Raw genomic sequence first — 26,934 nt, forward strand, 5'->3', positions numbered from 1 at the left:
AAGGTCAGGAGGTACATTGGCCAGGAGCAGGTAGGTAGAACTAGTTCAGTCTGGGATTAAGTTCGGCATGGACTGGTTACACTGAAGGTCTGTTTCCAATTTGTGTGACTCAATGAGAAGAAAGATGTTTTGCTGCAATAAATGGTTAGTTTCTGGAAATGAACTGTCTGAGCGTGTGGTGGAGACATGTTCAATTGAGGCTTTCAAGAGAGAATTGGATGGCGATTTGAAAAAAAGTGAACGTGCAGGGGGCAAAGGGGTGGTTCTATGAAAAGCTCGTTTGCAGAGGTAGTGCAGTCACACCCGTCTGAATGGCCTTTCCTCACAGTTCTGTGAGGATGTGATCACGAAGGTGTGGAGTGGGGTCATTCAGCAGTAAGTAAGATGCGACAAGGACAATGTCACATGTGCTGAAAGTGGACGGTCTTTATGATAACATGGATACGAAATTTGAAATTCATCCGCTGACACCAAAGATGCAAACAGTCCGGTCCAAAGCAGAACAATTTCAGGAAGAGGGACACAGCCAGTAGCTGGGGAACAAAGTTTGTGCAGGCACTAAGGAAAATTGCCTTGGTTTTGATTGTAAGCAGTTGCAGCAAATTTCTGCTAATCCAATACTGATATCCGTCAAGCAATCTGGCAGTGTAAACAAAGCAGAGAGTGTGAGAGGTGGTGGTCAGGTACTGTTAACAGAAAATTGGAAGACGGAAAGCGTTTTTGGGCAATGTCACAAGAATTAGATCAAAGTTCCTACAAAATTGAAGGCTCTAATGTTAGCTATAAGGAAAGGCAGACTTACATTTTAATTGCACCTTACACAGCCTAACGATACCCTGAAGTGCTTAACAAACAAGAAAATCACTTTGAACTCTCGGGTCTGTTACACTGCGCCCGATAATTATAACAGCAATGAAATCATTGGCCAAATTGTTTGCTTTTATAATGTCAGTTAAGGGACAATCAAGTCTCCAGGCACACCACGTTCATCTTTGCAATCGAACATAATACAATAAGAACATGAAAAATAGCAGCAAGAGCAGGCCATCAGATCCTTGCAGCCTGCTCCACCATTCAATAGGATCACGGCCTCAGTTCCACTTACCCACCCTCGCAGCATAACCCTTAATTCCTTTACTCTTCAATAAATTATCTCTTATCTTAGCTTTTAAAACCATTCAGTGAGGAAGCCTCAACTGCTTCACCGGGCAGGGGGTTCAACAGATTCACAATCCTCTGGGTGAAGAAGTTCCTCCTCAACTCAGTCCTAAATCTGCTTCCCCCATTATTTTGAGACTCTGCGCCGCGCACCCCCCCCCCCCCCCCCCCCCCCACCCGCCTGGTCTAGTTTCACCCACTAATGTAAACAATCTCACTGCTTCTATCCTATCTATTCCCTTCATAATTTTAGATGTTTCTGTAAGATGCCCCCCCTTATTATTCTAAATTCCAATGAATGTAATCCCAGTCTATTCAGGTTCTCCTTGTAAACCAACCTTCTTAACGCCCTCCAATACCAGTATATCCTTTCTCAAGTAAGGAAACCAAAAAATGCATCCCTTCCCCTCCCCCATTTCTGAAGAAGGGTCCAAACCGGAAACGTCAGCTGACTTGCTCCTCTGATGCAGTTGGCCCGCTGTGTTCATCCAGCTCCACACCTTGTTCACACAGTCCTCTGGGTGTGGCCTCACCAGCGCCCTATACAGCTACAGCATAACCTGCCTGTTTTTAAACTCCATCCCTCTCGCAATGAAGGACAATATTCCATTTGCTGCCTTAATTACCTGCTGCAGCTGCAAACCAACGTTTTGTGATTCATGCACAAGGACACCCAGGTCCATCTGCACTGCAGCGCGCTGCAATTTTTTTTACCATTTAAGTAATAGTGCTCTTTACCATTATTCCTACCAAAATGCATGACTTCACATTTATCAACACTGAATTCCAATGAGATCCATGGGAACATTCAAATTAGGAGAAGTAGGCCATTTGGCCCTTCAGGCCTACTGACCCCATTCAATAAGATGACAGCTAATCTATTTGTGATTTGAATTCCACATTCCTGTTCATCCCCAAAAACCCCTGATTCACCTGCCGAAAGAGAACTTATCCATGCCTGCCTTAGAAATATTCAATGATCCCCACCTCTGAGGTAGAGAGATCCAAAATTGTACGACAAGGTGGCTCAGTGGCTGGCACTGCTGCCACAAAGTGCCAGGGACCTGGGATCAGTTCCAGCCTCAGGTGACTGACTGCGTGGAGCTTGCACATTCTCCCTGCGTCTGCGTGGGTTTCCTCCGGGTGCTCTGGTTTCCTCCCACAGTATAACGATGCCCAGGTTGCAGTAGATAGGCCATGCTAAATTGCCCATAGTGTCCAGGGATGTGCAGGCTGGGTGAATTAGCCATGATAAATGCAGGGATAGGGATATGGGAAGGTCTTAGTGGAACGGTGTTCAGACAGTCAGTGCAGACTTCATGGGCTGAATGGCCTGCTTCTACACCATCGGGATTCTAAAGAAAAAGAACTTCAGTTGTAAAAGGTTGGCCTGTAATTTTAAAATCCTGTTGCCGAGTCATGGACTCTCCAACAAGAGGAAGCATCCTTTCCACCTCCACCCCGTCAGGACCATTCAGGATCTTATCAACTTCAATCAAATCTTACCATGTACTTCTGACCTTGAGAGACACCAGTTTTTGCAAACGATACTCATGAGACAAACCACCCATTCTACTTATCAAGCTGGTAAACCTCCTTTGAACTGCTTCCAACACATCTACAAACTTACTCCAATGAGGAAACTAAAACTAGACAGTATTCATGCTGCAGCCTGACAAAGCCCTGTATAACTGAAGCATAAACTTCTGACTTTAAATTTTAAGTCCTCTTATAATAAAGAATGGAACCCCATTAGCCTTCCTGATTACATATTGTACCTGCACACTAACGTTTGAGTCATGCACTCAATTCTGCAGATGTCCTACATTTAAATAACATGCCGTGTTTTAAAAAAAACCCTTCCTGGCAAATAAACTACTTCACATTTTCCCACATTATATCCTATCTGGCAGATTTTATTTTCCTTAATCACTCTATCTATAATCCATGTGTGGCACTCCCTCAGCACTGACCCTCTGACAGCACCCGCTCCCTCAGCACTGACCCTCTGACAGAGCCCGCTCCCTCAGCACTGACCCTCCCACGGTGCCCACTCCCTCAGCACTGAACCTCCGACAGTGCGGCACTGCCTCAGCACTGACCCTCCGACAGTGCCCGCTCCCTCAGCACTGACCCTCCGACAGTGCCCGCTCCCTCAGCACTGACCCTTCGACAGTGCCCGCTCCCTCAGCACTGACCCTCCGACAGAGCCCGCTCCCTCAGCACTGACCCTCCCACGGTGCCCACTCCCTCAGCACTGACCCTCCGACAGTGCGGCACTGCCTCAGCACTGACCCTCCGACAGTGCCCGCTCCCTCAGCACTGACCCTCCGACAGTGCCCGCTCCCTCAGCACTGACCCACTGACAGTGCCCGCTCCCTCAGCACTGACCCTCCGACAGTGCGGCACTGCCTCAGCACTGACCCTCCGACAGTGCCCACTCCCTCAGGACTGACCCTCCGACAGTGCCCGCTCCCTCAGCACTGACCCTCCTACAGTGCGGCACTGCCTCAGCACTGACCCTCCGACAGTGCGGCACCGCCTCAGCACTGACTCTCCGACAGTGCGGCACTGCCTCAGCACTGACCGTCCGACAGTGCGGCGCTCCCTCAGTGCTGACCCTCCAACAGTGCCCACTCCCTCAGCACTGACCCTCCCACAGTGCCCACTCCCTCAGCACTGACCCTCCGACAGTGCGGCACCGCCTCAGCACTGACTCTCCGACAGTGCGGCACTCCCTCAGCACTGACCCTCCGACAGTGCGGCGCTCCCTCAGCGCTGTCCCTCCAACAGTGCGGCACTCCCTCAGCACTGACCCTCCCACAGTGCCCACTCCCTCAGCACTGACCCTCCGACAGTGCGGCGCTCCCTCAGCACTGACCCTCCGACAGTGCAGCACTGCCTCATCACTGACCCTCCAACAGTGCCCGCTCCCTCAGCACTGACCCTCCGACAGTGCAGCACTGCCTCATCACTGACCCTCCGACAGTGCCCGCTCCCTCAGCGCTGACCCTCCCACAGTGCCCACTCCCTCAGCACTGACCCTCCGACAGTGCCCGCTCCCTCAGCACTGACCCTCCGACAGTGCAGCACTGCCTCATCACTGACCCTCCGACAGTGCGGCACTGCCTCAGCACTGACCCTCTTAGCAGGTCAAGGTGGGATGTGACTCCACATTCCCAAAGCTCATTGGAGATGGGGGGGAGGGGGAGTGAGGACTGTGTAAGGGAGAGGGGGAGTGAGGAGTGGGAGGGGGTAAGTGGAGGGGAAGTGAAAAGTATGTGAGGGGAGGGGGAAGAGTGTAAGGGGATAGTTGAGTGAGGGATGGGTGAGGGGGAGAATTGGGTGGACGGGGAGAATTGGGTGGACGGGGAGAGTGGAGGAGAATAGGATGGGGTGAGGGAGGGGGAGGTGAATGGTGAGGTGGGCAAGAGTGAGGAATGTGTGAGGAGTGAGGTGGGGGAGGGGGAGTGAGCTGAATGGAGAACAATGAGGGGTGTGTTGGAGAAGTGAGGAACGAGTGAGGAGGTACAGTGGAGTCCAGGGGGAGGGGGTGCTGGGGGGACGGGGGAGTGTGGGGGGAGTGTGGGGGGAGTGAGAGGGGAGGATGGGGAGTTGGGGTGAGGTGGGGGAGAATGAGGAATCTGTGAGGGGTGAGGTTAGGGAGTGGAGGTGAGGTGGGGGAGAATGAGGAATGTGTGAGGGGTGAGGTTAGGGAGTGAGGGGTGAGGTGGGAGAGAATGAGGAATGTGTGAGGGGTGAGGTGAGGGAGTGAGGGGTAAGGTGGGGAGAATGAGGAATGTGTGAAGGGTGAGGTGTGGGGTGGGGAATGGTGGGGGTGAGGTTGGGGGGTGAGGAGGGGCTGGTGAGGGATGGGGAGGTGATGAGGGGTGAGGCGTGAAGAGGGGGTGGGGCATGAGGAGGGGGTGGTGAGGGGTAGGAGGGGGTGGTGAGGAGTGAGGAGGGGGGTGGGGGTGAGGAGGGGTGGTGAGGGGTGGGGGTGAGGAGGGGGTGGTGAGGGGTGGGGGTGAGGAGGGGTTGGTGAGGGGTTGAGGAGGGGGTGCTGGGGTTGGGGGGTGAGGAGGGGGTGGTGAGGGGTGAGGTGGGGTTGGTGAGGGGTGAGAAGGGGGGTGGGGGTGAGGAGTGGTGGTGAGGGGTGGGGGTGAGGATGGGGTGGTGAGGGGTGAGGTGGGGTTGGTGAGGGGTGAGGTGGGGGGTGGGGGTGAGGAGGGGGTGGGGGAGGGGGTGGGGGTGAGGATGGGGTGGTGAGGGGTGGGGGTGAGGAGGGGCTGGTGAGGGGGGAAGAGGGTGTGAGGAGGGGCTGGTGAGGGGGTGGTGGATGGCGGGTGTGGGGGTGAGGAGGGGGTAAGGTGTGAGGAGGGGTGGGGGCGTGAGGAGGGGATGGTGACGGGGTGAGGGGTTAGGAGGGGGTGAGGAGGGGTGGGGAATAGGGAGGGGGTGGTGAGGGGTGGGGTTGAGGAGTGAGGAGGGGGTAGTGAGGTGTGGGGAGTGAGGAGGGGGTGAGGAGGGGCTGGTGAGGGGCTGGGGGGTGTGAGGGTGAGGAGGGGGGAGGGGGTATGAGGGTGAGGAGAGGTGGGTGTGAGGAGGGGCTGGTGTGGGGGTGGGGGGTGTGAGGGTGAGGAGGGGGGAGGGGGTGTGAGGGTGAGGAGAGGTGGGTGTGAGGAGGGGCTGGTGTGGGGGTGGGGGGTGTGAGGGTGAGGAGGGGGGAGGGGGTGTGAGGGTGAGGAGAGGTGGGTGTGAGGAGGGGCTGGTGTGGGGGTGGGGGGTGTGAGGGTGAGGAGGGGGGAGGGGGTGTGAGGGTGAGGAGAGGTGGGTGTGAGGAGGGGCTGGTGTGGGGGTGGGGGTGTGAGGGGGAGGAGGGGGGAGGGGGTGTGAGGGGGAGGAGGGGGGAGGGGGTGTGGGGGGGAGGGGGGTGTGAGGGGGAGGAGGTGTGAGGGGGAGGAGGGGTGGGTGTGAGGAGGGTTTGGTGTGGGGGTGAGGAGGGGGGAGGGGGGTGAGGAGGGGGGAGGGGGTGTGAGGGTGAGGAGGGGGGAGAGGGTGAGGAGGGGTGGGTGTGAGGAGGGGCTGGTGTGGGGGTGAGGAGGGGGGAGGGGGTGTGAGGGTGGGGAGGGGTGGGTGTGGGGGGCGTTGGGGGGTGGGGCAGGTTGCGAGAGGAATGGAGAACAGTGACGGGGTGCGTGGCCGAAAACTGACTACAATTCCCATGATGCCACATGTCGTACACGGTGACGCGAGACCGCAGTGGCGTCATCACCCCGCCCCGCCCCTATCCCGGTACGCGATGACGCAGGCAGACCGTTGGGGGCCGGTGTAGGTGGAAGCGATGGCGCTGAGATTGTTGTTGCTGCCCGGGAGGAGGTTTCCGCTCGGGTAAGGGACAAGTACGCACTCACTCACACCGCCATCAGCATGGACCGGTATCTGTAGCTGACAGGGCCTGGGTTGGGGGCTGTTTGTGTGGCGGGGAACCCACTGGAGACGAGTGCGGGGGAACGGGCCCCGAGTGACCGTCGGTCAGGGGTCAGGGGTCAGGGGTCAGGAGTTGGGGATGGTCAGGGGGCTATGTAAAGGAAGATGGATTAGAATTAGAGTTTGGGCATTCTTACTCCTCGCTTGGGGAGAATCATAGAATCCGTACACGGTGGAAGCAGGCCATTCAGGCCGTCAAGCCCAGAGTAACCCTCTGAAGATCATCCTACCCAAACATGCTGTGATTTACCTGTCTCTTAGTTCCAGATTGACACCAGGCTTTTGGATTTATAAATTTTTTTTATTACAAATTGTTAGACTATCGATTAAATTGTTGTGAACTGTTGGCAGTTGGCTTTACTGATTGAAAGCCTAGTCTTAAATTCCTCCCAACACGTACATGCCCACCCAGACTCAGGTGAAAAATGGGTGTTATGAATGGGGGGAAAGTTGGGAAAGGAGTTCAGTGATCTTTGCTCACGGGATATGCTGAAATAATTCTTGTGCTGATCAAAATGCTGTTCCTCCATCTTCCTTTAGTTGCTACCACTGGTTTGTGAGTGATTGGTTCATTTATTAAAGCTTCTGACATACTAATATAAAGTCACAGGTCTCAGTAAATATTGGAGGTAAAATAAACTTGTTTTCTTCATGCTTAAAGTAGCTTTTACTGCAGAGAACAGAGGGAGCTGCTGAGCTAGTGGAGATCTGAAGGCATCCCCTGTCTGTTTTTATCAATAATTGGTTGCTTATCCGCAGACTAATAAACTTGTTGACAACCAAATCTCCATCTGTACCTAACCCCTGGTCTCTAGTTCACCTGCAAACCATACTTCAACCAGTGCTGGAACCAGCAGCTCTGCAAACATTGTTCATAATGAGTGACTGATTACTTCCCATCAAAACATGCAGCAGAATCCTCCAACAGTAATTCTTGGCTTTAAAACAGATGTTTACTTGTTTCAGTCCACAATTTAAAATACAGAAAAGTAAAAAGACAATATTTACAATGTATGTGCAATATAAGGGATTCAGAGAAAGTTTAAGGGTTCAGAGGAGGTTTACCAGGATGCTGCCTGGACTGGAGGGCTTATCTTATGAAGAGAGGTTGACTGAGCTCGGTCTCTTTTCATTGGAGAAAAGGAGGAGGAGAGGGGACCTAATTGAGGTATACCAGATAATGAGAGGCATAGATAGAGTTGATAGCCAGAGACTATTTCCCAGGGCAGAAATGGCTAGCATGAGGGGTCATAGTTTTAAGATGGTTGGTGGAAAGTATAGAGGGGATGTCAGAGGCAGGTTCTTTACGCAGAGAGTTGTGAGAGCATGGAATGCGTTGCCAGCAGCAGTTGTGGAAGCAAGGTCATTGGGGTCATTTAAGAGACTGCTGGACATGTATATGGTCACAGAAATTTGTGGGTGCATACATGAGGATCAATGGTCGGCACAACATTGTGGGCTGAAGGGCCTGTTCTGTGCTGTACTGTTCTATGTTCTATGATACCTGGAATGGGTGTGTTGTCTGAGAAAATTTTAAACAGGCCAGGCTTGTATCCACTGGGTTTAGAAGAGTAAGAGGCAACTTGATTGAAAAACAAAATCTTGGACAGGATGGATGTGAAGAAGATGTTTCCACTTGTGGGAGAATTTAGAGCTAGGTCACAGTTTAAAAATGAGGTGTGGCTCATTTAACAGGGCCTTGAGTCTTTGGAACCCTATTCCAGGAAAGAAAGTGGAAGCAAAAGTCCTTGCATGTTTTTAAGGTGGGAATGGGTAGATTCTTGATAAGCATAAGAATCATAGAATAGAATCCCTACAGTGTGGAAGTACGCCATTAGGTCCATTGAATTCACACCGACCCTCTGAAGAACATCCAACCCAGCACCGTCTACCCTACCCCTGTAACCTTACATTTCTCATGGCTAATCCACCTAGCCTGTATATCTTTGGAATGTCTGAGGCAATTATGGGGGTAGCAATGGCCTAGTGGTATTATTCCTGGACTGTTAATCCAGAGACACAAGTAGTGTTCTGGGGACCTGAGTTCAAATCCTGCCTCGGCAGATGGTGGAATTTGAATTCAATAAAAATCTGGAATTAAGAGTTTAATGATGACCATGAATCCATTGTTGATTGTCAGAAAAAAATCCTGTCTGATTCATTAATATTTTAAGGAACTGCCATCCTTACCTGATCTGGCCTACATGTAACTCCAGACCCACAGCAATACGGTTGATTCGTAACTGCCCTCTGGGCAATTAAGGATGGGCAATAAATGCTGGCCTAGCCAGTGACGCCCTTATCCCATGAATGAATAATAAAAACAAAATCCCTGGATGCTATACGCAATTTAGCACGGCCATCCACCTCACCTGCATATCTTTGGAATGTGCGACAAAACTGGATCAGCCAGAGAAAACCTGTGCAGACACGGGGAGAATATGCAAACTCCACACACAGTTCCTGAGGCTGCATTTGAACCCAGGCTCCTGGTGCTTTGAGACCACCGTGCTAACCACTAAGCTGTTATGCTGCCCCAGAGTGTTGACGTAGATGGGCGGGAAATGTGGACTAACTAGATCAGACATGATGTTGAATGTGAAGCAGGTCCAAGGACCCATTTGCATTTGGAGATTCCTATATACTCCAGCAGTTGTTTTAAAACTGCAATATAAACCCTCAGTCTTTTTACATTCTCACATTGTTGAATGTATGCCATCTCATGGCAACTTATTGTGGATCTAACACTCAAAGAATATTGATGCTGGATCCCTTTTCACAATTTCTTTCAATATTGTCTCTCAGAAAAAAATAATTGTACCTAGCTCCTCACCAAAAGTGAGGTTTTGCTGCCAAAGTACTTTTTATTATTCTGATCTCTTTAGCTCCACAAGCAAAAGAGCACTATTTTACCTCCCTTTCCCACAAGAGAAAACGATAAACCTTCCTGCACTTGCGAACCCATAACAGATTTACAACCACGTTCCTGTTATCGTCTAAATGATGGAAATTTCAAAATGTTGTATTTGAATCAGCCTTGTTTATGAACTGATGGTTCTCTAGAACTTAGAATGTAATGTATAGCAGCTGAGAATTGAGAATGTCAAAGAATCTTGTTCTGGAACGAAATTGGTCAGGAAACATATCAACTCCCTGGTGAGAAAGTTGCCAGTGTTTCCTTGCCTATAGATGAGGAAGCCAGGCAGAGATTTTTGCTTGTAGTTTCTGTCACAGTAACCAGCAGTTCCTACTGACTCACCTTGACCTAACACAAGTTGCCTGACTCACTCTTCAGTGTAAGCTCAGTGTCACGAGTTCCAATATGACTTGAAGTTTATTAGGGCTGGGGAGGTGATCAGTTGTACTGAATTAATTTGACTTTTCAAATATTAAAGAAGTTGGATGTTTTAATTAGACACATGACGCCTTCCTCAAGTCAGATAGTGAAGTGGAAATATTGATTCCAAAGCGAGTGGTAGCACGCTTCCTGATGTCACCCTGAGAGGCTAGGAATCCTGAAGCAAGTAACTCACCTCCTGAACTCCCCACAGGCTCTTCACCATCTACAAGGACCAGTTATTAGTATCATAGCATACACTACAATTGCCTTTGAGTACAGCTCCAACACACTCAAGAAGCTCAGCACGATCCAGGACAAAGCAGCCCACTTGACTGGCATCATATCCACTCCCTCCACCACCGATGGTCACTGGCAGTAGTTCCAACCATCTACAACAATTGACTGAGACTCCTTCAACAGCACCTTCCAAACCCATGGCCACTAACATCTAAAAGGACAAAGACAGCGATTTTGTCAGAACACCACCAATTGCAAAGTTCCCCCCTGAGCTACGGACCCTCCTGATTTGGAAATAGATATCTGGTCCTTCAGTGTCAGAATCATACAGCATGGAAACAGGCCCTTCATTCCAACGCATCCACACCAACTAGACATCCCAATCTGACTTCGTCCCATTTACCAGCATTAGGCCCATATCTGTCTAAGCCCTTCCTATCCATTTTCCCCATCCAGATGCCTTGTAAATGTTGTAATTATACCAGCCTCCTCCACCTCCTCTGGCAGCTCATTCCATACACGCACCACCCTCTGTTTGGAAAAGGTTGTCCCTCAGGTCCTTTTTAAATCCTTGCCCTAAGGTTTTGGATTCACCCATCCTTGGAAAAAGACCTTGGCTTTTCACTCTATTCATGCCCCTCATGATTTTAGAAACCTCTTTAAGGCCACCCGTCAGTTTCTATTGCTCCAGGGGAAGTAGCCTCAGCCCATTCAGCCTCCCCCTATAGCTCAAACCCTCCAACCTGGCACCTGGTAACAGGGAGACCAGAATTGAATGCAGTATTCCGAAAGTGGCTGCATCAATGTCCTGAAGATCCTGGAACTCCCCTCGCAGCGGCACTGTAGGTCTATGGCACACGACTGCAGCAGATCGAGGCAGCTGACCATCACTTTCTCAAGGTCAGTTAGAGCCTGGAAATAACTGCTGGCCTAGCTGGTGAAATCTATTCCTTGCGGAAAGAATATTAAAAAAAAGTTAAGGTTATGACTTTCTAAGTTAGATATTCCTCACCACAGGAAATAGGTTTTCTTGTCATCACTGTTAGTGATACTGTGTTCACCAGCTGTCTGTTTGTTCGTGCAACAGAGGTACAACACAGAGATAGTAGGAACTGCCGATGCTGGAGTCTGAGATAACAAGATGTGGAGCTGGACGAACACAGCAAGTCAGGCAGCATCAGAGGAGCAGGAAAGCTGATGTTTTGGGTCTGGACCCTTCTTCAGAAAATTACCCAGTTGTCTTAAATGGGTTAATACCCAGAGGGCAGGGAGTATCATACTCATGTTTCAAGCATTTACCTGATAATATTCCCAACGTTGGTACTGTGCAGTTACTGTTGTTTCAGTAAAGTGCAATACTAGTGTATTCCGATACTGGTGATATGATAATACATTCATTGAATAGTGTTGGGGTCTCCAGACGACATAACTTGACATGTGCTTGACCTGATCTGTTTACGTGTGTTTCAGAACCTGGCACTCTGCGACTTGTCCTCTTGTACTGCGCAGTGTACATCCCTATGCAACTGAGGCCACACAGGTAAGAGGCTACCTGTCGGTCTTTTAAATAAGAGACATCTCTTTGGTTCCAGTACAGGCAGAGCCGGCTTGTGGGTGCTTTAGACACAGGAACATGAGTCTGAGGTATCTTTTAAAAATCCAAGTTTCTGTATTGATGGTTTTAAAAGTAAACTTTGGTATAATCATACACTGAGCAATGGATGGGGACAGACTGCCGTTTAAAAGCATGTGCATTTATATATCACCATTAACATTGTGAAATGAACCAAGGCATTTCAGATGAGTGTAGAAGACCTTTGATAGTGAGCCATATTAGGGCTTATTAGGGACAGGAGACCAAAAAGCTCAGTCACAGGTTGGTAATACGACAGTGAGTTGTGAATCTGCAGCTATCACAGTGTGAAACTTACAATTGTTACAGGAGCTAATGTATGAGACATGGGTCAAGTAGCGAGTTTTGAGAAGATTTGTAGCTCAGGTTGAGGTTCTGGATGTGAGTTTGTTCGCTGAGCTGGAAGGTTAGTTTTCAGACGTTTCGTCACCATTCTAGGTAACATCATCAGTGAGCCTCTGACGAAGCGCTGGTGTTGTGTCCCGCTTTCTATTTATCTGGATAGGTTTCCTTGGGTTGGTGGTGTCATTTCCTGCATTGGTGATGTCACTTCCTGTTCTTTTTCTCGGGATGGTAGATTGATTTGGAGCCCATGTGTTTGTTGATGGAGTTCCGGTTGGAATGCCATGCTTCTAGGAATTCTCGTGCGTGTCTCTGTTTGGCTTGTCCGATGATGGATGTGTTGTCCCAATCAAAGTGGTGTCCTTCCTTATCTGTATGTAAGGGTACTAGTGATAGTGGGTCATGTCGTTTTGTGGCTAGTTGATGTTCATGTATCCTGGTGGCTAGCTTTCTGCCAGTTTGTCCAATGTAGTGTTTGTCACAGTTCTTGCAAGGTATTTTGTAGATGACGTTCGTTTTGCTTGTTGTCTGTATAGGGTCTTTTAAGTTCATTAGCTGCTGTTTTAGTGTGTTGGTGGGTTTGTGGGCTACCCTGATACCAAGAGGTCCGAGTAGTCTGGCAGTCATTTCGGAAATGTCTTTGATGTAGGGGAGAGTGGTTATGGTTTCTGAGCCCATTTTGTCTTTGTTTGGGTTTATTGCTGAGGAATCGGCGGACTGTGTTCATAGGATACCCGTTCTTTTTGAATACACTGTATATGTGATTTTCCTCTGCTCTGCATAGTTCCTGTGTGCTGCAGTGTGTGGTGGCTCGTTGGAATAATGTTCTAATGCAGCTTCGTTTGTGGGTGTTGGGTCAAGTAATATAGAAAGATTCATTTAACTTTATTTTAGGTTGTTGTAATTATGTATGTACATTTTAGTCATAGGCATTTGTGTGCCTTGTCTCAGGCCAAGCAGTTCAGATGTACTGTAGCACACTACCATTACTCAGCATGTCATGCTTCGAGGAGACAGAGCTCAGTAAAATGGAGGCTGAGAGCCCGACACCATTCAGTCACATGCCATGAAACAGTGATGACGTTATGACCTCATTCCTTAAAGGTGTTTTGAATATCTGCTGTAAAACAGAATACAGCTGGTTTCAGGCAGCACCTTTGTAGAAGGAGAAAACGCAGTGGGATTGAGGGAGGGAGTTCTCCATCTTAGGGCTTGGGCAGCTAAAGGCACAGGAACCAATGCTAGAACAGTTAAAACCAAGAACTGTACAGAATGCAATAGATGGAGGGGTGCAGATAATTTTGGGATGTTGTAGGGATGGAGAGACTGGGATTGGAGGAAGGATTGCAGCAAAGCTGCTGCATTTTCCTGGAAGTAAGAAAGATCTTAGGATGCTTTGGTGACAAAGTTTTATAATAGTTTTTCTAGATAATAACTCTGGGGAAATATTGTTTTGTTAAAGATGCCATGTAAATGCATGCTACTATTTTCTCTGTAGGCCTTTAGTCTTTGAAAATAGTCATTTTAAATACATGCACTGTGTAAATAAAGGAGAGTGACCCTAACATTCTGCGTGTGGGTTGTGTCATGACTCCTACGTGGATTTGTCTGTGTGTTTTCTCTGGCTCTGTGTCTTGTTTCAGCTCCCAGTTCTGTAGGTTTTTGGGTGAGAGGTCATTATCATCTGCTTTTGGCATCATGTGGCATAAGATCATGCCACTGGAATTCAGGGGAAAGGTTACAGCAAACTGCAACGTCAGGGAAGCAGGGAGGGACTCGACAGGAGAGGAGAAAGAGAATTGAGAAAAAGGAGAGGTGGGAGCAGGAGAGGAGAAAGGGAGGGATGGGAGTAAAGGAAAAGGAAGGGATGCAACAAAGGTCCTGCATTTTCCTGGAAGTGAGAGCAAAAACCTGCAGGATGAATCAGCATTTTGTCCATCTGGACATGGAGATTTGAAGCAAGTGGTGGGTTACAGTATGAGGGCAGATTCTAAAATAAGCATGGTTGCCACCTCCACTCAAAATCGTTCCACATTCTACTGTCATTCATCCAAATGTTGTTTAAATCATGTCAATTCCCTCCTCCACTATCTGACCCTGCAGATCACTGGAAGTGCTCATCAGTCCCTGTGTGAAGCAGAGCTGTTTTGCACCTGAATTTGCTGGTTGATGGCTTCTGCCATTGAGTCTTTGTTGTAGATGTGTTATTTCTGTACCTGGTGTCAGCTGGGAATCAGCTGAGTCAAGAAGGTCCTGCATCTCACTTCAGAGGCAATGGCCTAGTGGTAGTTTTACTGGACTGTTAATCCCGAGACCCAGGTAATGTTCTGGGGACCTGGGTTTGAATCCTGCCACAGCCAATGGTGGAATTGGAATTCAATAAATATCTGGAATTAAGAGTTTAATGATGACCATGAATCCATTGTCGATTGTCAGGAAAAACCCATCTGGTTCACTAATGCCCTTTAGGGAAGGAAACTGCCGTCCTTACCTGGTGTGGCCTACAGGTGACTCCAGATCCATAACAATGTGGTTGACTCTTAACTGCCCTCTGGGCAATTAGTGATGGGCAATAAATGCTAGTCTGGCCAGCGATCCCATTAACCCATGAATGAATAAAGAGGGGAAAAAAAAGTCATGAGCCTTTTATGTAGCAGACATTTACATCCCACTGTAGTGGCTCCAAATGTAGGCCACCACAATACCCTGGACTCAAACAGTCCATGGCCAATCCATCAAAGAGCAGGGATATGTCTGCCAGTATAGTGGCCATGTTATATCGCACACCCAAAACAGATGAGCTTCTTGTTGCTGTTTGCAGTATCTTGCTGTGCACAAGTCAGCTGATGTGTTTCCAACAGTATAGTAGGAATTTCACTACAAAAACACTTAATTGTTTGCAAAGCACATTGCAATGTTTTACTGTGTGAAGCCTCTATAGGTGTGAAAATTATTTTAAATCTTTGTTTTGTTAATTCTACTTAAAACTTTGAGTTTTTAACTAGGTGTCTTTTTGGCAAAGTTTGGGATCATATACATTATGGAACAGTATTTGCACATGTGCCCATCACACTGTCGCTCAATGCTGTCACAACTCACTAACTAGTGTGCTGGAAGTCAAGGCCTACGTTATCCAGAGTCACTTCTTCACAAAGGTGAAAATTTGATTAAATCCACTGAATTGCCCAATTTTACCCGATTATCTAATTCAGGTGAAAAGAGTATGCACCAGGCCTTTATCATTAAGAAGAAAACCAGTAGTTATTGAAATCAAACAGTTTTAACCAATGCCAGGAAATCAACATGAATTGCTAACTTACAAATCTATAGCTAAACTCTCAAGGAATTGTTACTATATTGATTGATTTCATTGTTATCACTTGTATTGAAGGAGGGTGAGCAGTGTTTTGCACGTTATACAGGCAGATCAGAACATACAAAGTGCAGAATACACAGTGAAGATTCAGAGCGAGAGAGAGAGAGAGAGAGAGATCAGTATTAACATTTGAAAGGTCCGTTCAAATGTCTGATAACTTCAGGGAAGAAGCTGTTCTTGAATCTATTTATATACGTATTCAAACAATTTACATATGCTGAATGGAAGAGGGTAAAAGAGAGTATAATGAGGGTGCGAGGGGTCTTTGATGTTGGTTGCTTTCCTGAGGCAGAGTGAAGTGTAGCTGGAATCAACAGATGGGAGGTTGGTTTGTGTGATGTCACTGGGCTGTGTCCAGGACTCTGTCGTTCCTTACAGCCTTGGGAAGGGCATATGCCAAACCGCGCTGTGATGCAGCCAGATAGGATGCTTTGTGTAGGGCATCTATAAAAATTGGTAAGAGTCCTTGTGGACATGCTGAATTTCCGTAGCCTCCTGAGGAAATAGAGATGTTATTGTGCTTTCTTGACCATCGCACCAAGGGGATGGGCCAGGACACATTGGTGCCCGTCACTCCCAGGAACGTTGCACTGTCGACCATCTCCACCTCAGCCCCATTGATATGGACTGGGGTGTGCTCTCCACTCCACTTCCTGAGACCAATGACCAGCTCCTTTGTTTTGCTGAAACTGATGGAGAGGTTGTTGTCTTTACACCATGCCAGTAAGCGCTCTATCACCTTCCTGGATTCTGTCTTGTTTGAGATCCAACTTACAATGGTGTCATCAGCAAACTTGTGGATGGACTTGGGACGGAATTTGGGCACAGCATCGTGGTTCTATAAGGAGTGTAGTAGGGGGCTGAGTACGCAGCCCCGCAGGGCACCGGTGATGAGGGTTACAGTGGCGGAGATGTGGGCATCTATTCTTACTGATTGTGGTTTATGGGTCAGGAAGCCAAGGGTACAGTACAGAGGGAGGGGGCTGACACCTCGGTCTCTGAGTTTAGGGGTGAGTTTATTTGGAATTATATTGTTGAAGGCAGAACTGTAATCCAATAAGTAGGAGTCTGACGTGGGTATCCTGGTTATCCAGATGTTGTAGGGATGAGTGTTGGACCAGGGAGATAGTGTCCTGTAGATCTGCTGTGCCAGTATGCAAATTGCAAAGGATCAAGGCAGTTTGACAGGCTGGAGTTGATGTGAGCCATGATTAACGTCTTGAAGCACTTCATAACAACAGAGGTCAGGGCCTCCAGCGGTAGTCATTGAGGCACACTGTGATTTTTTTTTTTTCTTTGGCGCTGGGATGATGGCGGTCTTCTTGAAGCAGGTGGGCACTTCAGATTGTAGTAAGGAGAGGTTCAAGATGTCAGTGAATACTCCCTCCAGCTCATGTACACACAGCCAGGGACTCCATCCAGGCCAGTGGATTTTCATGGATTCGCTGAAGAAGGCTGATCTAACATCTGCAGTCATAGGTACAGATGCGTCTGAGGCTGTTGGGAGAAGTGATGTTGTGACTGGGTGATTGCAAGAACTGTAGCTGCTAGAGTCAGAGACAACACAGTGTGGAGCTGGAGGAATACGGGAGGCCAGGCAGCATCAGAGGAGCAGGAAAGTTGATATTTCGGATCGGAACCCTTCTTCAGAACTTTTTAAAATGTCGTGGCTGTAGTACCAGGTTTGTTTAAGTATGTAGTCAAAGAGTTTCAGGGTGGAGGAGATCACCAGTGGGTTGCAGTAGGAGATATATCCACTTGAGGTCTTTCCAGAGGGAGGACGACAACTTCTTCAAGGTGGCATCCTTGGAAGAGGCTTCGCAGTGGGGTTATAAGTCACTGAGAGATAACAAGACCTGCAGATGCTGGAGTCACAGACAACGCAATGTGGAACTGGAGGAACACAGGTCAAGCAGCATCAGAGCAACAGGAAAGTCAATGTTTCAGGTCAGGATCAATCTTCAGAACTCTGAAAAAGGGTCCTGACCTGAAAATGCTAACTTCCCTACTCCTCTGATGCAGCCTGACCTGTAGTGTTCCTCTAGCTGCATACATTGTTTCACTGTCCCTCTGTTGAAAGCGAACATAGAATACATTGAGCCCATCGGATGGGGTTGTACGATTGCCTGTGATTCTATTTGACTTTGCTTTGTAGCCTGTTGTGTCATATAAGCCTAGCCACAAACGATGGGTGTCCCTGTGATTGGACTGGGTCCCGGGCTTAGTTTGGTATTGCCTCTTGGTGTCTCTGGTTTTATGAAGGTCATACCTGGATTTCCTGTATAGGCCAGGGTTGTCCCACTAGTACGCCTGGACTTAGCAGGCAGTAGATCTCCCGGTTCATCCAAGGTTTCTGGCTGGGCAACATTTGGATTAACTTCTTCAGCATGCACTCCTGAACAAATGCGTCTCTTCACGATTGAAAACCAATCAAAAGTCTGTCATTAGGCAAAACTGACCTGAATGCGCACCAACAGAGCCAAGGTGTCTAACATCCTTCCCCACTGCTCGAAAAAGGTAACTTTGTACATACATCTCACAATCAGTCCCAGTCATTTGTTTTCAGAAACTGCGTTGCCTTCTTCCACAGTACCTTGGGTTAAGGCAGTACCCTTTCCCAGTAGTTCCCAGTCCAAAAAACAGTAGATTTCACTGTACCATCCATGCACCTCTAGCTGTGCACTTAGTATCTCCCTTGCCTAGTTAGTTCTTTTAAAAACTTTAAAAACTATTTGAACAGTATTGAGTCAGGTATCTTCTTCAAGGCTGAATACAGAGGTGGAGGCTCTTTTTGATCTGTGCTGCTAACTGTTTCCCTCTACTTGTTCAGCTGGTCAGGTCTCTGCCTGAACTCACTCCTGCTGTGTTCCTGTGCATGGACTTAGCAAGATCTCAGAGCTGTAATTAGTGACGCCAGTACAAAGCCAGTGAAGTGGAATGGTAGGCGTGTGAGCATTTCTCACTGTGCCCACGTCAACTGGGCCTTCCTTTTACAGAAGGAAATCTACTCGCCAGCATTACAATTACACATTTCCTCCTCCCATATTTGAGCATATTTGAACAACTTTTTCTGTTCCAGCGCTATGCTGGTCACCCACTCACTCATTGATCACTCACTCACATATTGATCGCCATAAACTTCAGCTCACCCAAAATCATAACTGCCAGTATTCTAACCTGCTTCACGCTCCCCTATTTCTGTAACCATGGCCAAACCCTCCATTGCTCCCTATCTCTTACTCCATCACCAGCCCCTGTACCCCTCCCTACCTCCATAACCACTTCTAGTCCCGACACCCCTCCCTATCTCTGTAACCCCCTCCAGTCCCTGTAACCCCCCCCCCGTATCTCTGTAACCCCCTCCAGTCCCCGTAACCCCCCATCTCTGTAACCACCTCCAGTCCCTACATCCCTCCCTATCTCTCTAACCCCCTCCAGTCCCTGTACCCCCCCATCTCTGTAACCACCTCCAGTCCCTGTACCCCTCCATATCTCTGTAACCCCCTCCAGTCCCTGTACCCCCCCATCTCTGTAACCACCTCTAGCCCCTACGTCCCTCCCTATCTCTGTAACTGATGTGTGTTTCTAAAAGTCCATCTTCTGTTCCCTTACCCCAGTTAAATGCATATTCTTCCATCAATATTTGGTTGCCTTCAATTTCCCCCCAACGTGTTCTCTATGAGCATGACTCTTATCTAGCTTGAGGTTCATATTCCAATTATATGCCTATTTGCAAGCTACAAAGTCCACCGTTTTGGTTATCTCAATATTTGCCATTGAAACTGCTGATGTAAAGTGCTAACGTGGATGCCCTGCCCAGAACTGAGTACCTAGACTGATGTGATCACTTCAGTCGCAGTTCCAGTAAATTAAAAAGCTTGTATTTTTCAAAAGAGCTTCCACCTCTGTTTTCAGCCTTGAAGAAGAGACCTGACTCAATAATGTTCAAATAGTTCTTTTTAAAACTTTAAATACTAACTAGACAAGGTGGAGTACTAAGTGCACAGCTAGAGGTGCCTGAATGGTACAGTAAAATCTACTTCTTTTTGGACTGGGAAAGGATACTGCTTTAACCCAAGGTATTGTAGAATTTACTAGGACATCCAAAATGCAAACTGTCTACTTGTGCAGAGTCTGGTTGGTCATTCACAAAAGTCCAACACAGCAAGTGTTGCTGGTTTAATACGGAGGCTGAAACAGGCCATTCGGCCGAACTGCTGCCCTCTGGTGTTGCTGCTCCATATGAGCCTCTACCCATGTCTCTTCATCCGACCAGATCACCTCTCTCAACACTTTCCCCTCATGTTCCTCTTCAGTATACAACACAATTCCCCTTGGTCCCTCCTAGTGGCAGTACTTTCCGCATTCTTCCCATTTGGAGGGAAGAAGTCACCCAGACCAGCACCACATGATCATTAAAGCTGCTCTGAGCCAATAAACAATTGCCCTTCATATACTTACAATGAATGAACACACAAAATAATAATTCATTTGTGACAATGTATTGCTGACAGCTCCTGGTCAGTGTCAAGCACACTTCTTCTATGACAGTGTCATGTCAGTTTTGATAATGAATGCAGTAGGTTAATCTGTGTGTGAGGCAATGGAGGCAGGCAATGGCCTCATGGTATTATCACTGGATAGTTAATCATGAGAGCCAGCTAATATTCTGGGGATAATAAAATGTGAGGCTGGATGAACACAGCAGTCCAAGCAGCATCTCAGGAGCACACTATTCTGGGGACCTGGGTTCGAATTCCGCCCTGGCAGATGGTGGAATTTGAGTTCAATAAATATCTGGAATTGAGTCTGATGATGACCATGAATCCATTATCACTGGTTGGAAAAAACCCATCTGGTTCAGTAATGTACTTTTTGGAAGGAAACTGCCATCCTTACCTGGTCTGGTCTACATGTGACTTCAGATGCACAGCAATGTGGTTGACTCTTAACTGCCCTCTGGGCAATTAGAGTTGGACAGTAAATGCTGCCTGGCCAGTGATGCCCTCATCTCATGAATGAATAAAGGAAAATAATGAAGCCAATGCTGCAATATTCTGCGAGGTCTGTCTTTGATGTTCAGGGTTACTTGAACGTGCTTGTATGAGAAATGCAGAAATTTAATGTGGAAGTGCACCAAGTGGATAAGGAGGAAAATGCTGTCAGCCTTTATTGCAAGAGTAAAGGGATGTTGTTCTAGTTATGTGAGGTTTTGTTCTGACCACGTCTGGAGTACTGCATGAAGATTTTCTCTCCTTTCCAAGAAACAATGTACTTTGCATTAGAAATAGCGCAACAGAGGTTCATTGAAATCAGTAAAATAAAAGAAAGAACTGCAGATGTTGGAAATCTGAGACACAAACAGCCATTGCTGGAACAAAAACAAAGTTACTGGAAAAGCTCAGCAGGTTTGTGAAGGAAAGAAGAGTTAATGTTTCAGGTCTGGTGACTCTTCCTCAGAACTTTATTGTTCCTGATTTACAGTATCTGCAGTTCTTTTGGTTTTTAACAGCCATTGCTGGTCCTGGCAGCGTCTGTGGAGAGAAAGCAAAGTTTTTAATGTTTTGAGCCCAGTGACCCTTCTTCAGAACTGAGCTTGCTGCCAGACTAGGTGAGTTTCTCCAGCTATGTCTGTGTGTGTTTCACTAAACTGGTCCCTGGAATGTGGTGGGGAATGGAGGGTAGGCCTGTACTGAGAGACTGATGATATTCTCTGATGTTTAGAAGAATGACAGGCGCTTTTTTGAAGTGTACGAGATTACGCAAGAACTTGACAGGATTGACATTGAGAGATTGATTTTCTGCTGGACTGGGGAGTCTAAAACACTGGATTAGGGCATAGTCTGAGGAAATGGCTGATCATTTTCAACTGAGATGAAGAGAAATTTCTTCAGGCTGAAGGTGGTGAACCTTCAGAATTCTCTTGTTCAGAGGGCATGTGGATGTTGCAACATTGCATATTTATGAGGCTGGAATCAATCAATTTTTGGTCACGCAGGGAATCGAAGGATATGAGAGCAGGAGGGAAAGTGGTGTCGAATCAGCCATAATGGTATTGAATGGCAGAGAAAGCTGAGGGGCTTAATGGCCTACTCCTGCCCCTGTATCCTGTGTTCCGAATGAATATTGGAGTATTGAAGGATTTTAAGGGGAAAGCAGAAAGATATTTGCTAAATGAACCTTGGCAGATCTGTGGAGAGAGAAACAAAGTTTATGTTTGAGTCTAGTATGGCTCAGAATTGTAGGAGCTGAGGGACATGACAGAGACAGGGAGGCGTGTAGGGAATGGAGGGGCTTACACGGATAGGGTGGGAGTATAGGGAATGGAGGAGTTTACAGAGATGAGGAGGTGTAGGGGCTGAAGAAGGTTAGAGACAGAGAGGGGTTGTAGGGGCTGGAGGAGCTTACAGAGATAGGGAGGGGTGTAGGGCCTGGAGGGGTGACAGAGATAGGGAGGGGTGTAGGGGCTGGAGGGGTGACAGCAATAGGAGGGGTGGACTATTGAGGGCATTAAGCCATGAATAGGTTTGAAAACGAGGATGAGAATTTTAAACTTGAAGCATTGCACAATCGGGAGCCAGTGTAGGCCAGCAGGCACAGAGGGGACAGAGGCATTTGGTACCAGTTAGGGTGAAGGGTTGCACAGTTTTTCTAGATTCCTGGTGTGATGTCACATGAAGGTCCCCCTTTGTCAGAGATTGCTAGAAGTTAAGCCCCACTATTTAGCAAGTCAGCACAAATGTATAAAAGATTAAATTAATCACTAGGATAGTTATTATCTGACTCTGACATAGAAAATAGGAGGAGGTAGGCCATTAGGCTGTTTGAACCTGTTCTGCCATTCGTGACGATCGTGGCTGATCATTCACCTCCGTTCCCATTTTCCACTTGCTCCCTCATAACCTTTGATCCCTTTCGCCAAGCGCTGTATCTATCTCCTCCTTGAAAACTGATAATAACCCCGCAGCAGGTTCCATCAATGAGACCTGAAGAAGGACCGAGACTCCAAAAGCTTGTCTTCAAGTTAACCTGTTGGGCTATAACCTGGTATCACGTGATTTTTGACCAAAGTTTTCAAATACAGACATGAAAGGCATAATGTCTATGGATTGAAGACCATGTGAAAAGGTGTAGCATGACATGACTTTTCTCTCTGTTTTTGTCTGGCCTTTTGATAATGATATCTCCTAGTTGTTGACTGCAGCAATTCGCAATTTGTAGGCAGTCAGTTGGACCTAGGCTTTGGCTGGAATCAAAAGTTTTTTCTCAAAGTCTTTGAATGTTATTCCTTTTCAATTTAAAAAAAAAGAGACAAATAGAAGGATGTAGCTTACTTCCATGCTTTTTGGAGGTCTGTGTCTTAACTGATCTCTCTCCTCTGAGTTCAGTGATACACTCTAACCATGTTGCTGGCAACTACATTTCTTTTTGAAGACACCTGGTGCTGATGTGTACTAAAGTTATCAATCCCGGTCCCAGCAAAATTTATACCATCCCACTTTCCTTCAATTTATTAAAGAAAAGCTGACAACGCAGGCTTCCTCTTCAAAGTTTAAATTTCCAAACAAAGTCATGTACCTGCTTACAGTGTAGCTAGTGAAATCTGTGCAGAAAACAGCAAGGTTCAGCAGTGAGCAGATCCGTAGATTATCTGGGTAAGAGCAGGATGGAGACTTAGGAGGTTGAGATATATGATCAACTGCCACATGGTACAAGGTATATCCTGAGCTGGTGGGATAACGGATGTGTCAGGTTGAGGAAATGGACTGGGCCTGAATGTTTGGAGAAGGTTGCAGGGTTAATAAGAAACTTTAAGGAACCTTCTGTCACGATAAAACGATGGGTCAAGTCCTTGAGTGTGTGATGTGTGAAAGGAGCAGCTCTGAAATGTTCCTGGGTAATGTGTAGGCCCTCTTCAGCAACTCTCCCTCATTGTCCCACTGCATCTTTTTGTTACTTTAGGCAGTGCTGGAGAAAACAGCCACGGAGACCCCAGCAGTAAAAACCATAAAAGAGAAGAAGATGGTTGCTGCGGTACGTTTTACAAAATTCTTCATGTATTTGAACATCATGTACAAAGTAGGAGCAAGAGTAGGCCATTCAGCCCCTCAACCCTGCTCCACCATTCAATAACATAATGGCTAATTTATCTGTGGCTTTAAGACATTAAACACATACCTGCTCTGAATTGCTGTGTGGATAAAATCCCAGTGTGCTATTTCAGTTATCATCTGGGTGCCCCTTCTCAGTCTCCTCGCCCAATATTTATCCTTTCATCAATATTGCCTTTAAAAGAAAACCCAGATGATCTAATCATTAACTTCTTGTTGTTTATGGGACCCTGTTACGCACAGCTTGGCTGCTGTGTTTCCTGTTATACAAAAATGATTGAGCTTCTGAAGTGTGTTCATAGGCTGTGAGGCCCCCTGAGAAGTCCTAAGGTGATGAAAGGCACTGCAGGAATGCAGGAGTCTCTTTATCTCGTGTGAGTGCCATGATGTCTCAGGCTGTGGTCGGTATGGTCACTGTCCACTCAGCAGCTGTTGGACGGTAAGGAGGAGGTAGAATTTGGCAAGGCGAGGGCAGTTTGTGACTGAAGAGCCAATTGATCGAGGAACTGAGGGCTTGATTGTCTCTCTGGAACCGGATAGGATTTGGATGGCGGGTGGAAATGTGGCGGTAGGGGTGTGGGGTGTTGCATGGTGATCATGCCACTGGAGACGATTGGGTAACACACTTTTTCTGTTTCCAATGCAGGAATCCAAGTCGTTTGCTGTGAACATGTTTCGGGGTCAGGTCCAAACAGACCAGGTGTTCCCCTTCCCCTCTGGTACGACTGAGGAACTTGCTTTGAGTGGGACGAGGTTGTAAAACATGATCTTCCAGGCACGGAGAGCAGGAACTGCAGATGCTGGAGCTGGAGGAACTCGGCAGGCCAGGCACCATCAGAGGAACAGGATAGCGAGCGTTTCCGGTCAGGACCCTTCAGAAGTGGGGAGGGGGAGAGGAGCTCAGAGATAAATGAGTTCCCGCTGTGTTCCTCCAGCTCCGTGCTTTGTTATTCCATCTTCCAGGAATTGTTTCTGTTTTGGGCACCACACATGAGGTAGGATATATTGGTGTTGGAGGGATGCAGCAGAGATTGACCAGAATCAGACCAAGGTGAAATTATAATGATTGGTTTAGCAGGCCGGATTCGTACTTCCTGGACACTAGGAAATTAAGGGGCAATCTCATTGAGGAGTTTGATCAAATATTTTGTTCATTTCAAATCTAACTTCTGTTGTGGCCAAGAACTGAATTGAGGCAATTTTTATGATCCATAAAATGTATAAGTACTAACTAGAATGATAGAACATACTAAAATAATATACTGACCATCAGGTTAGCAACTCTGTGTTGTACAGATTCAAAGCCGTTAGAATTTATTTGAACTGTTCATAAATTTTTACAGGAATTAATAGACTCAGTGGTGAGAACTATTACCTAGAGTGGGGGAGAGTCCTGAGCAGGGAACAGAGCCTTAAAATTCATGCTATGGTGCTGTCAGGTTACGTGCTCGTATAGCGAGGAGTGATAATGTCAAACTGTTTCTCTCTTCTACCTCTTCACCCCAACCAAAAAATTTCTTGAGACTTCGTGGGAGCAACAGTTGGAAATTGGAAATTTTGAAAATCCATTTGTAGCTTTTTTTATGGTTAAGGATGGATCCATCCGTAGCTAGGTCGTTAGGTCATGGCTGATGTGTATTCTCATTCACTTTCTTTTGATAGGATGTAGACGTTGCTGGTAAGTCCAAGGCCAGCATTTATTTCCCATCTTTAACTTCCCTTGAATTGAGTGCCTGTCTTATGGCAGTTAAGAGCCCACCAATGGTCTGGAGTCACGTATATGCCAGGCTGGATAAGGATATAGAACTATTGAAGCTAGTTTCAAGATCACCATCCCTGACGACTAGCTTTCAATTCCAAATATTGTAACTGACATTCAAATTCTATCAGCTGCCGTGATGGCATGTGAACTTGTGTCCTCAGAGCATTTACCTGAGCCTGTGCATTACCATGACTTTACCATCAGCCCATGACCCAAATGGCAGAACTGGCTGGGGGACTGAATGGCCCTCTCCTATCACTGCATCAGGATAGGAGCAGGCTGTGACAATGTCTGACGCTCATTGTGTTACACTGAACCTGATGATGGGCAGGGGGTGGTCACCAAGCATGAATTGGGGCTTTTAGCTAAAGGCGTTTGAGATGATGGGGGCTGCATAAATAGACAGAAAGGACCAATTTTTCAAAATGAAAGTAGAGAGGTTTTCTTTGTGGCTGGCAGAGTAAACTAATGCCACCTATGAATATGTGTTTGTACAGTCCTGAATGACGAGCAGGAGCAGTTTCTCCGGGAATTAGTGGGACCTGTCAGCAAATTTTTCCAGGTAAGTCATTTCAGCTGGACCAGACATTCACATTTCCTCTGTTACCAATCAGCCTTCATTTCATTGACTACCTCTGTTCCTCTCATAAAGTTATAAGAAATAGGAACAAAATCGGTCATTCAGCCCATTGAACCCGCTCTGCCATTAAACATGATCATGGCTTATAATCCAATTCCATACCTTACCCCCGCCGCCCAACAATACCTCTTTTTACATCATTGGTGTTTTCTAAAAAAATTCTATCAATGTCTACTTCAAACACCGTCAAAGACTGAGCTCCCACAGCCCTCCAGGGTTGAGAACGCCAAATATTCACAATCCTCTAAGTGGAAAAAAAAGTCTTGACTCAGACCTAAGTGGCATTCCCCCTTTTAAGTTGTGTTTCCTGGTTGTCCAGACTTCCTGACCAGAGAAACCTTCTGACTTGCATCTATCTATCCTGTCAACCCCTTTCATTACTCTGTGACTTTCAAACAGATCACCTTTTGATCTTTGAAACTGTACAGAACACAGGCCTTTTTGCCCAATCTGTCTACACAGGATAGTCCAGTCCATCCCAAATCTGATGAACCTTCATTGTACTCCTTCAATGGCAATAATATCTTTTGGGCCAGGAGCTGGTGTAGGTAATTTAGTTTCTCTGCCATTCAGTAAGATCATGGCTGATTTGATTGTGGTCTCTCCTGCACACCCCCCTAATAACATCAACTCCCTCATCAATCAGAAATCTGTCTAACTCAGCCTTGAGTGCATTCTCTGACCAAGCCTCCTCTGCTCTGTGGGGAAGAAAATTCGCCAGGCTTACCATACTCTGAGAGGAAAAAGTCCTCCTCACCCCTTATTTAAAAACTGTGATCCTTACTTCTAAGTGCCCCCACGAGGGGAAATGTCCTCTCAGCATCTACTTTGTCAAATCCCTCAGA

General features: G+C 47.1%; 1 protein-coding gene across 3 annotated transcripts in view; it reads left to right on the top strand.

Moving 5' to 3' along the window:
• The first annotated feature begins 6,449 nt into the window (after positions 1-6,449).
• LOC125448702 (very long-chain specific acyl-CoA dehydrogenase, mitochondrial-like) overlaps positions 6,450-26,934 on the top strand; it is a 78,098-nt gene continuing 57,613 nt past the window's right edge. The window contains exons 1-5 of one of the 3 annotated variants that reach the window (XM_059642717.1): positions 6,450-6,549; positions 11,696-11,765; positions 23,539-23,610; positions 24,334-24,406; positions 25,947-26,011. In XM_059642717.1, coding sequence (XP_059498700.1) covers positions 6,503-6,549; positions 11,696-11,765; positions 23,539-23,610; positions 24,334-24,406; positions 25,947-26,011 — 327 coding nt within the window. In that variant the 5' untranslated portion in view covers positions 6,450-6,502. Of the gene's footprint in view, positions 6,550-11,695; positions 11,766-23,538; positions 23,611-23,984; positions 24,127-24,333; positions 24,407-25,946; positions 26,012-26,934 lie in introns of those variants that run through there. The other 2 variants (XM_059642718.1, XM_059642719.1) reach the window with 2 other exon arrangements.

Source organism: Stegostoma tigrinum, chromosome 45, assembly GCF_030684315.1.
Source record: "Stegostoma tigrinum isolate sSteTig4 chromosome 45, sSteTig4.hap1, whole genome shotgun sequence".
In the NCBI taxonomy this organism is placed as follows: domain Eukaryota; kingdom Metazoa; phylum Chordata; class Chondrichthyes; order Orectolobiformes; family Stegostomatidae; genus Stegostoma; species Stegostoma tigrinum.